General features: G+C 35.6%; 1 protein-coding gene across 1 annotated transcript in view; it reads right to left on the bottom strand.

Moving 5' to 3' along the window:
* Positions 1-12199, bottom strand: part of LOC103270134 (potassium channel subfamily U member 1-like) — a gene marked incomplete at its 3' end in the record, with an annotated part of 33664 nt that extends 21465 nt beyond the window's left edge. Inside the window, exons 1-2 of the mRNA XM_021717421.1 lie at positions 12044-12199; positions 8101-8220 (exon numbers count right to left, since the gene is read on the bottom strand). Coding sequence (XP_021573096.1) covers positions 8101-8220; positions 12044-12199 — 276 coding nt within the window. The remainder of the gene's footprint in view (positions 1-8100; positions 8221-12043) is intronic.
* Between the last annotated feature and the right edge of the window lie 203 nt (positions 12200-12402).

The raw sequence follows: 12402 nt of genomic DNA, 5'->3' as shown, positions 1-12402 counted from the left end.
ATAAGTGGGACCTCATCAAACTGATGAGCTTCTACAAAGCAAAAGAAACCATCAAGAGAGCAGGGAGACAGCCCACAGAATGGGGAAAAATATTTGCCAACTATATAGCCGAGAAAGGCCTAACATCTAGGATCTATAAGGAACTCAAATACACTGAAAGGAAAAAAACAAGCAGCCCCATTAAAAAGTGGGCAAATGATATGAATAGGCACTTTGCAAAGAAAGATATACCGGCAGCCAATAGACACATGAAAAACTGCTCAGTTTCACTAATCGTCAGAGAAATGCAAATCAAGACCATATTGAGATACCACCTCCCCAGTAAGAATGGCCACGATTAATAAAACAAACAGCAACAGATGCTGGCAAAGATGCGGAGAAAAAGGAACACTTATACACTGTTGGTGGGAATGCAAACTAGTGCTACCTCTTTGGAAGACAGTGTGGTGATTTCTGAAAGAACTAGAAATTGACCTCCCATATGACCCAGCAATTCCCTTATTAGGAATATGCCCAGAGAAACTCAGATCAATTCTACAAAAAAGATACCTGCACATGCATGCTTCTTGCAGCTCTATTCACAATAGCAAAAACATAGAACTAATCATGCTGCTCATTGAAGCTGGACTGGATAAAAAAAAAAATGTGGTACATATACACAATGGAATATTATGCAGCCAAAATGAAGGACAAACATATGAATTTTGCAGCAACTTGGGTAGATTTAGAGTCAATCATACTCAGTGATCTATCACAGAAACAGAGTACCATATGTTCTCACTCATAAGCAGACCATGAACAATTATCATAGTACTGTAAGAAAGGGATTGGTGACCAGGCATGGTGGCTCACATCTATGATCCCAGCATTTTGGGAGGCCAACATGAGAGGACTGCCTGAGCCCACGAGTTCTAGACCAGCCTGGGTAACTTGGCAAGACCTCATCTCTACAATATCAAAAAAACTCCAAAAACCGGAATTGGCAGTAGTGGGAAACTGCTGGGGGCAGGGTTGGCAGTTGAAGGAAACTGCCAGGGGAGGGAAGGGCAAATCTCATCAACGATGGTAACTGTGTAATGAACATTTGTATACCTAACCCTGAATTGTACCCCACATGTTTAAAGAAACAAAATAAATACAAAATAAATGAATAAACAATTACACCTGGACAACTATCAAAAGTCTGTGTTTCTGGTCATTCTAAGTATAACATATAATATTATGCTGATTTGGTAATTACTGCTTACCATCTCTAACAAACAGTAATAAAATGAAAAAACTAGAGAACAGGTTTGAATCTCAAATGGGTGCAAGAGACTAAAAGAGAATCTGAATTTCCTGACACCTGTCTCTAAATATTATTTCATAAATTTCTTCAGAATTGAATTATCATTACAATTTTTATTAAGAAACAATTGACTAAAGGAACATAATTATATGACAAAATGATAATTATCAAACATAAAAAGTAAAATTTCATAAGAAATTCATCCAATGAGATGGATTATTTTCAACTAATTTATTTGCGGATATTACTCATTGTTAGAATGAGACAGGGCTCAACATCAATATTAGTCACTTTATGTTTATAGATATAAGTATCAAAATATCCTATTTATAAAATATTAATAATAATGAATACCCATATTATACTTTATTAACTCATGTTATGATGATACCATTACAATAATGACTACAATGTGTTAATTCATTCTCATATTTTAGCTCATTTATGTATTAAAATCTATAGGTAGTGTTTTTCATCACCATTTTAGAATGTTTACACTATATCTGTATGCATGTTAGTTTCCTCTCTTGTGTAGAACGGACAGTGAAGGAGTGATGGGAAAGAAGAACTGCCTGAGGAGTTCTCAGGTGGATCAATTTTAGAAAATAGCACCCAAGAGTGCTGAAATACCTTGCCCCTGCTGATCCTTGGGAAGCCCCCTTCCCTTCTGCACAGGGTGTATTTGAAGACACAGGATGGATGGACTAACCTGAGTTCAGATCTAATTTTCCCTACACTGGCTCCAATAGTCATTCACATTACATTTCTTTACAAAAAGCTGCCACAGGAAGTCACGCATTTTATTATTTCAAAATTTACATGTTATAGAAACAACCATGAGAAAAGTTGTCCTAAGTGGCCTAAACACTTCAAGAAAATAAATCTGACTATGTGGCTGAAAATTTACAGGTTTGGTGGAAGAAACTTATGTCAGTGGTTGCTTCTGGGAATGGGGTAAGGAAAAGATTTAGTTTTTACCATGTAACTGCTGTACTTTTTAAATATTGTGGCACATTCATTAAAAGACAAACAATATAATTATCTGCAAAAGATCCATGTGAACATAGTTTAGTATTTCCTACCAGTCTTTTCTGTATTCAAATTAAAGATCTCTAAACAAAATATATTCTCATACTTTATACCAAGGTAAATTTTTGATGCTTGGTGGTGTATTCAATATAAAACATAGAGAGCCAATGGTGGTGGTTTATGCTTGTATTCCCAGTGCTTTAAGAGGTTGAGGTGGGAGGATTGGTTGAGGCCAGGAGTTCGGGACCAGTCTGGGAAACATAGCAAGATCCATCTCTACAAAAACTTAAAATATTAGCCAGAAGTGGTGATGTGCACCTGTAGTCCCAGCTACTCAGGAGGCTGAGGTGGGAAGACTGTTTGAGCCCAGGAGTTCAAGGTTGCCGTAAGCTATAATTGAGTCACCTCACTCCAGCCTGGGCAGCAGAGCAAGACCTTAACTTTAAAAATAATGTTTTAACACTTAAAGAGAAAAAAATAAAAGAAAATAAAAATAGATGAAGATACAAGTCATCTAAAGGTGGTAGAAAAGGTTTATTAATGTAAACAATGAATGTAAAGTATGAAATAAGAAACTGATCTTTTCCAGTACGTTTCTTCTTTTTCTTTTTATCCTAGAAGTTACATCACATTAGGAAAATGAGCAAAAAACAGTAAAATAAGCTTTTATTGAGTCAATTTCCCAGCACTTTTTTTGAAATATTCTGTCTCATTTCCAAGTGAATTGTGATGCTTTATTTGTGCATGTTGTTGTTCTGTATACCAAGGTTGACAACTGTTGTTGCTAGGGGCTTATTTACCTACAGAGAGGATTACACTTTCACAGAAAAGATTAGGCATTTACAGAAAGGATTTAAGGCAGAATACAAAGACATAAAATGCCAGATTATCTTAAAATAGAAAAGGAAGCCAGAAAAATAGAATGTGAACATACAGTAGTGCCAGGATGAAGCTAAAAATAGATACTTGCTAAAAGTAAGCCCTAATTTTCATTCAAGTGAATTTCATTCATAATTTTCTAGCCATGAAGCAATAAACATAGTAGTTATGCAGTTAACAATATATCCCAAAGAAACAAAAAGAAACAGAATAATCATTTCAGAATAAGATATTTGAAACTAAATTCATAAGAAAATTTCTCCCATAGATGCCACAGAGTTGTTAATACTTTATAATGTTACATCTAGATATATCTCTAGAAGGCTTTCTGTTTTGAGGAGAATCTTCTTCCCATTTGACTGTTGGGTTTCTCTTTCTCTTGTTTTTCTTCATTTTCTTATTTTTTGTTTTCTATTTCTTTTTCATTTTCTTCTCTTCCCCTTCTTTCTCCTTTTTTTTCTTCTTACTATGGGTGGTTGGTTGCCCATGTGCTCTTTCCCCAAAGTATTAAGGACTTTTGGCCATAGCTTTTTTAAAAATTGCAATTTTGGGGGGATTTGGTATAGGTACTGCTTTTATCGAAAGAAAAATATAATGCTTTCGTTTTTATTTTTTTATGCCCTGGAACTGTTTAATTAGCATTAGAGATATCCTCTCATTGACATGTTTGTAGACCGGTCCTTGAAATCATCAGTCTGTCATGGGACGGGGGAGAAAAGCTGGGTAGTAATAATGATTATAAGTCTTTGACAACTTTATTTTTTCCAGATAATTGACTTGTTTAAGTGTCTCTTTATATGAGCATTTTCGGTGATCTATATTGTCCAGTTTTTAAATTTAATTGCTCATATATCTTTATTTTTTAATTTTTACAGATTTATGAGTCCAAGTGCAGTTGCGTTACATGAATATATTAGGTCACTGGGAAATCTGGGCTTGTAGTGTACCCATAACACAAATAGTATACCCAACAGCTGGTATTTCATCCCTCACTCCCCTCCTACCATCCTGCCTTTTGGAATCTTCATTGTCTATTATTCCACTCTGTATGTCTACGTGTACACATTTTTTAGTTCCTACCTATGAGTGAGAATATTTAGTTTGGACTTTGTGTTTCTGAGTAATTTCACTCAGGATAATGGTCTCCAGTTTCATCTATGTTGCTGCAAAAGACATGACTTCATTTTTTTTATTCCATGGGGTGTGTATGTGTGTGTGTATAACATTTTGTTTACCCAATTATCCATTGATAAACTCTTAAATCTTTCAATTTCTCTCCCTCCCCTTTTTCTTTGAGTCAGAGTCTGACCCAGGCTGGAGTGCAATGGCACACTCATGGCCACCACAGCCATAAGCTGCTAGGCTCATGTGATCATGCCTCAGCCTTCCAAGTAGCTGGAACCACAGGCATATACCACCATGCCTGGCTAATTTTTTTATTTGTTGTAGAGACAAGGTCTCACCAAGTTGCCCAGGCTGGTCTGGAATCCCTGCGCTCTTGTCTCAGTCTCCCAAAGTGCTGGAATTACAGGTGTGTGCCACCATCAACTTCCTTTATATCTGTACTTATTTTCTCATTTTAATGACTTATTTTATATATTTGTACTTTTTGTTTAGGTTAACCCTTGATTTCTCTATTTCATTTTTTTTTTTTTTTTTAAAGAAAGCAGGATTTATCAAGAGGACAGAAAAGCTTTCACAATGGGAGGGAAACTGAAGGGGTTGCCCCTCATTGTTTTTATTTAAAATAATCAGCTCTTTTATAATTAATTAATTTCTGACCTTATCTTTTTAAATTATTTTGCTTAGATTTAATATGTTCTTATTCTCTGAATTGCTAAGCTTGATTCATTTTATTGATTGATTGATTGGCAACTGAGTCTCACTCTGTTGCCCAGGTGGGAGTGCAGTGATACAAGCTCACCATAGACTCACCTTCTTGGATTCAGGTGATCCTCCCTCCTCAGCCTCAGATTAGCAGGGACTACAGGCAAATGTCATCATACCCAGCTAAGTTTTTAATGTTTTTGTAGAGATCAGATTCTTGCTATGTTGCCTAGCCTGGTCTTGAACTCCTGAGTTCAGACAATCCTTTCATCTTAGCCTCCCAAAATGTTGAGATTACAGGCATAAGCCACCATACCTGGCTTTATTTTATTTTTTTATTTATCAAAATAACTTTTTGAATGTTTTGCATACATTGAAGTTAAATTTTTGGTATAGTAATATTCATGATGCTATATCTTGGTTGCAGTTTGTTAGCCATATCATTTCAAGGACTTGTGTTGAATTTTCCCCACCCCAAAGTATGTTGAAGTCCTAAACCCCAGGACCTTAGAATATGATGTTATTTGGAAATAAGTTCTTTGCAAATGAATTCAATTTAAGATGGGGTCTTGAAGGTGAACTCTAATCTACTATGACTGGTGACCTTATATAAAGGGAAATTTGGACACAGAGACAGACATATACACACAGGAAGACACCACATGAACAGAGAGGTAGAGAGTGAGGTGATGTGTCTACCAGCCAAGGTACACTGATCACCAGCAAATCATCAGAAGTGAGGTGAGAGGCATGGAACAGATTTTCGCTTATTGCCTTGGAAGGAAACAGCCCTACCAAGACCTTGATCTTAGACTTCTAGCCTCCAGAGCTTTGAGGCAATAAATTTCTGTTGTCGAAGCCACTCACTGTGAGTACTTCTCATGGCAGTCTCAAGAAACTAATACAGGCTACTTGACTTCATTTAATGTTTACTGCACTGAATCCAAACACGTGATATTAAAATTGTACTCTCATTTTTTTGTCATTTGCCTGGCCTTTGACAATTCCTTTATTTTCAGCTTTTAGTGCCTCTTGAATCTTAAAACATAATCAGATCACATCAGCTCAAGCCTTGAGACCTCACTAGCCACCCTTTACGTGAGAATGTAGTGATTCAATTTGAGTGGCCCAGCTCCTTGAGTCACCAGACACTGCACCACTCCCCAGCCTCGTCTCAGTCCTCCCTCTCCTCTCCCTCCATTGTCCTTAGGACAGGAGCCCTGTTTTGGTACTTGCAGTTACCTGAGTTCTTTACTTCCTCTTACCTGTTCTTTTATCTGAAACCCCTTCCCTCTATTCTTCAGTTGCTTTGTCCTTCTTGTTCTTTTTGAATCAACTTAAATCATACCTTTTTAGAGATTGCTTCTCTGGTCACTGTGTCTAACATGATCTCACTCCATAACCTCAAAACTTCACAAACACATCACCCGTGTTTCCCTCATAGGATTGATCATCATCCGAATTAATTTCATTTATTTATACAAGTATGTATTATCTCCACCTCCACAAGAATTTAAGTAGAATTTAAGACTCTTGCCTTCCTTTTTCATTATATCTAGAGTGTCTCCTGGCATGTGTTGCCAAACAATAAATATTCATTGAAAGAAGTAAAGGAGTGACAAAGGAAGGAAGGAAGGAAGGATAGAAGAAAGGAAATCTGTAAGCTATTTTCTTTTCTTTTCACTCTTTCACAAACGTTTGGGACCCCTAAGAGTTTCAGCTATGCTTTTCATTGCTAGGGTATCTTTTCTAATGTAACTTTACTCCATGCCTCCGGATGTTCCAACCAGATAATTAAATAAGTAATTTTTATTGGCATGCAATCAATGATCAGTTCTTTCCCACCCACTCCCCACATGCAATGCTTATAGGGCAGATGTCATAAGCTCCCTTGGCCTCACTCCTGTGACCTTGCATCCACTATTCTCAATATTTTCCTCATTCAGTTAAACATAATCTCAACATTAAAGAGATCTTAACCAAGAAATCTCCGATATAACCAGAGAGAATCACAAAATTCTTCTGCAACAGATCATACAGGGACTTCAGGAAAAGAGGCCAAAACTTTAGAAGACAGAAAAAAGAGAGGCATATTTCCAGATGATTCATTCCTTGCAGCTTTTAAGAAAGCAGTTTTACTTATATACTTCTGAGCAAGGTTTAACAAACTGTAATATCTGAATTAAGCAACATTAACTAGAAAAGAGTCATGTTTTTGCTAATTACAAAAAGCAGAGGATAATCTCTAGCTCACATGAACCTACTTCCACCATAGCACCATCTGATGGCAGTATACTCCAAATCACAGATTCTTTTTTATGTTTCAGATCAAACTATACTACTGAAGTGATATCATTCATTTATGGGGCATCTGCTATTTCCAGACAATGGAATATAAATGTTTCTATCACATAGCCTGTTCTCTTAAGGGCTCACTGTGAATTGGGTAGACAGGCATGTGCACAGATAATTTTATTAACAATGTTCAATGAATATTGAACAGTGTTCAGTGAATATTACAGAAGCTAGAAGAGGGACTCAGACTAATATGGAGGTAAGGTTAAGATTCCGAGGTGATGATGCCTGAACTGAGTTTTAATATGTCCAAATGTGTGAGATTAAAATAGGAAGCAAAATGGCAAAAATCAGAGAGAGACAATAATAGTTTGTGTAATGAAGAAAAGAGGTCAATTGGAATCAAAGAAAGAGAAAGTAACTGTACATTTCAGGTCAAATTAGTTTACTAGACATGTTTTAAAATATCTATGTGCACAGCCATTTACATCTGAAAGGAGAACACAATGCACACAAATTTTGCTCTTACCTTCCAACTGAAAGACTGACAACAAATATAACATAAAATGCCAAGTAATTATATTCACTCTAGAGGAAAACAAAGCAGAATAATGAATAAAGAGCCGAAGACATGGGGAGATGAGATTGGGAGGTAGTGGTATGTCAGATAAATCATCAGGGCATACTGGTTGCTTACCTGAAGAGACCCAGTTATATATACAAATTATAAACATACTCCTGGCTGAAGTTTGTTAGCGAATGAACAATGAAAATGTGCTTACCAACACTTTCCCCTCAAAGGTCTGGGCTGAAAGCAACATTTGTACACGGTCACGAAATGCTCCATGTAAATGAAGTTTATTTAGACAATTATAACTGGTGGTGTCCAATAAGAATAGACTCTACAAGCAAGAGAAAGAAATTGACAGTGAGAGCTGATCTCAGAAAAATTAATGTTTTATGTTGTTATAGCCTCTTGTTATAGTATTGGTTGAAAATCACTCTACCTTGTCCAACCCAAGGAATGCTTAGGGTGCTTATTCAATATGTCATAGAATAACTTCGACTGAGTTTTCATCCTACTGGTTTTCTGCACAGTTTTTTTGTACTGAATTCTACAGTTTTCATCCATGCCTGTCTCATATATGTTCATGCCCAGACCCTTCAAACTGGCATCACTACAATGGCAAGGAATGGGAGCAGCATGCTTCTTTCTGCTCTGGGAATAAGTGCTTTAACGTTTTCCATCAAGATACATGGACAAAGAAAAAAGATTATAAATTGATTTATAGGTGATTACTTAAGTGTCTGCATTTAAGGAAGAAAAAAGGAAGGAAAGTTTCAGCAATTTTATATTGCTTTTAGTTCGTCATCTTGTGTTCTTCTGAAATTAGACTCCCTCCTCAAATTTACAGAACGTCTGTTTATTATGTTTAAATTTTATACTAATCTTTTGTGGTAAATAAAGTGTGGATAAATAAAGTTTATTATTGATACGCAAATGAAGATACATAGAAATTAAATGACTTGTCCAATATCAGGCAATAAGGGAAGGTCGAAGTCTGAGTTAGTGTCCACTGTTTCCTGATAATCATCTGCTGGAGACCCGCTCCAGACGAGAGTCAGGGCCTGAGGCGAGAGAATCAGTGAAGAAAGAAGGCACAAGTCGAGTTTCTGGGTCGAGTTCAGGATTCTTTCAAATTTTATTCAATCTTCACATGCTTATATAGGGCATTTTTAACCTTTAACTCCCTCACATATGTGTCCACAAATGCTTACATCACGTTTTCTTTTACAAGTAAACGTTTTACAATGATCTATTTGTTTCTCCCTGTCCCTTTTTGTTCCCATTATGTTAAAACCAATAGACAGGAACGAAACAACATCTGCTAAAAATTATTAACTGTAATCTTTTAACCCTCACCCCTTTTATAACATATTTTTAACTAAATTCTTATATGTAACTTAGCAGCAATATATTGGCGTTTACATTTATAACTAATTTTATTATTTTTAAATTATTTTTATAAACTTTTTTATGTATCTATCTTTATTTTTATTTTATTTATATGAATCATAATCTAATAATATTTAACAACCTTTATATAAATTATATTTAACTACTCATATTTTATATTTATTTTTTATTTAATTTTATTTTATCTAATTATTTTTAATCATTATCCTATTTTATCTATATAACTATTTTATTTTATATTATTATACTTATATTATTAAATCATTTTAACCTTATAAATTTATATCTATTATTTCTATACTTTTAAAAATTATGTTTAAAAGCAGCTGCCCTCAGGATCGACCTGTCTCAGTTTTTACAAACTTCCTCCTCCATCTTACCCGTCTAAGGTGTTATTTTTGTATAGGGTCTGTTAACCATTAGAAATAAAGAATGGGGAAGTTTTTTATTTTTTTTATACACAGTAGAAGGTAACAAAACATTCTCTAGCGTCTAATGGCTGCTTTTGCTGTTGTTCCTTTCTCATGTTTCAAGCTGTAGTTTCACTAATATATCATCCTTGCCTACTATTAGTTAATGCTTTCTTTGTCACCAGAAAGGGGTATTTTCTGTCTTATGCATGCATTCCTTAAGATCAAAGGGGCCCATCAACAGGATCCATGGGGCTTTGCCTCCGGCATGGCCGCTTTAGCTGGGGCCTTGTTTCCAGCCAGCGTTTTTCCCATATTTAGGTAGCCTTCACTTTGTCATCTGTTAGGAGTTGCGGCTCCCGACAATCATCCAGAACTAACACAAAGAAAAAACGCTAACTAGGACTGGCCACATTAAGCTGACTGAGTCTCTCTGACTTTCAGAAAAGCTCATTTTATGTGGAGGTAAGGTTTCAAAATCACTTGATTTTTCTACTTGTATTTTCTGAATGCTAAGAAGGGAAGTCCCATTTAAGAACTTTTTGATAGAGTTCACACCTTGATTAATGATTTGTCCTCTAATACACATGACTTATCATGTGTGTTCCTTAGATGTTATCTGAGAATTATTTTTTTTAAATATTAAGTATGACATTAACATGGAACACTCATTTGAGTTTCATTATAAAATTGGAGCTATCTTCTTTGGAAAAACAAATTGGTCCCACGATATAATAAAATTATACTTTTGAATGCAGTAAATCTTTTAAAATGCATATATAAGGAGAAAAGTTGTAACTAATTTTTAAAAGAATTCTTCACAGTATCTAGATTTGTGACATTTTTGCATTTGGTCAACTTTTCAGAGGCTTAGAGAAAAACAGAGAACTCTCAATTTAATTAAATGTAACAAACTATTGAAAAGCATCTCAACTTTGATCAAACTCTTCAAGACTTAAAAGCAGAACAATATAGCATTTTGATTGCTCAGACCTCACTTCTTAACATTTTATAACATTGGCTTAATATATAAAATTAAAAAGTACAACTGAATTGAGGTATAGATATGAATTACACCCAAAGTAAGAAATTAAAAATATGGCAAATTGATAAATGAGTTCTCACATTTCTGTAATCACATAAAACTGAACATAATGAAGAAGAAGATTTTCTGGAGCAGAAGACTGAGAAAATTTTTAAATTCTACAAATTCAGTTGTGCATGTAACAAACAAACAAAAAGAGGTAGAAACCAGGAGGCAGATTCATTACACATATTTACTCGTAAGTCAGTATCCCAGAATGCTTTCTCCAATTTTTATGCCACTACAAAATGCCTTTAATATAGAATTACTAACAGAGTAAACTCATATGAGCTTCAATACTGGATAACTTCCAAATACAGATACTTAGATTCCAAATTGCTGGTAACCTTAAACATTTATTGAGTTATAAATTATGTTACTTTATGTTGATTTTCAGCACTAAGAGGAATATTTTAAGCAAATTTTCAATATTAATTATGGGGCACAAGAAAAATGTTTTCTATTATGGAAATTGTTATAAACTATCAGAGAAAGAAAAAGTTTGGGAAACAATAATGGAAGCAAACCACCCAGGGCATAATAAAACTCTTTGCCTTTGGCCTCTGGTCATAGAACAGCCTTTACGCAGCATTTGAGAGCTTTATTTCAAGTTCTTAAGCAATGCCTAATTTGAGTGATGTATAATTTATTTTCATCATCATTATTTTCGAGATGCTATTCAACAACCCCAACCCTTGCAAAACCTGTTTGGATGTCAGAAGTGTCCTTGTATTTGTGGCTGGACAACACATGTAAGAGTGCATAGCTTTCTGTATGCCACTTGGTATGTTGTGTTCATATGTATTATGGAAGGCAGTGTCAGCACATATGCATCATCCATGAAAAATTTATGAAAATGAGGATGACGTTGATGTCTTGTTCCTTTTCACCTCTCTTCTGTCACCAAACACAACTGTTTTTTAACAATTTAAAATAAAGGCATAGACATAATTTTTATGGACCTTTCTTTCAGAACAGTGACCCTGAGTTCCAGAACTAGCATTAATCATCATCCATATAAGACATTGCTTCTCCTGGTGGTGAGAGAGTGAGGAGGCCTTTCCCTATCCCTATAGGCTTCGGAATGGCAGCCTGGGGTCCTTGCTGACTCCTCTTTCTGAGGCTCCAGGCCATAGCCATTAGTTCTGTTAGCCTGAAAAATCAAGTGAAGCCTGAATCACTTGCTAAACACAAGCATATACCAAACCTGTCTCTGATCTTCATACAGAGGAATCCCAAATAAAGGAACTGACCAAAATATTTCTCATTCCTTTGGTGTTTTTCCATATTTCTACAGATCTCCATGTTAGCCTGGAAATGAACAGGATGATGAGTCCACCGAGGAAAGTCACAAAGGAGGAGAGAATAAAAGCTGCTTGGATCTCAGCTGTGCAGGAAAATTTCCCCATGTCTTCCTTAACAGCCTGGTTAGTTAGAAACATATTTGAAACATCAGGAGACAGAATTGTCCTGCTGTTCTATGATGTCATAATCACATGGTAACAATTCCAGGAAGTAGAGTTGGCTGTACCTCAGCATTCTAATGCTGGGTGTGATCACCAGTAAGGGGTTCCAAGAACAAGGGTCTGTCAGGCGCCCACATGCTGAGTCA

Source organism: Carlito syrichta, unplaced genomic scaffold, assembly GCF_000164805.1.
Source record: "Carlito syrichta isolate Samal-C Ts95f unplaced genomic scaffold, Tarsius_syrichta-2.0.1 Scaffold309732, whole genome shotgun sequence".
Taxonomy (NCBI): domain Eukaryota; kingdom Metazoa; phylum Chordata; class Mammalia; order Primates; family Tarsiidae; genus Carlito; species Carlito syrichta.
This window is presented reverse-complemented; position numbering and strand designations above follow the sequence as displayed.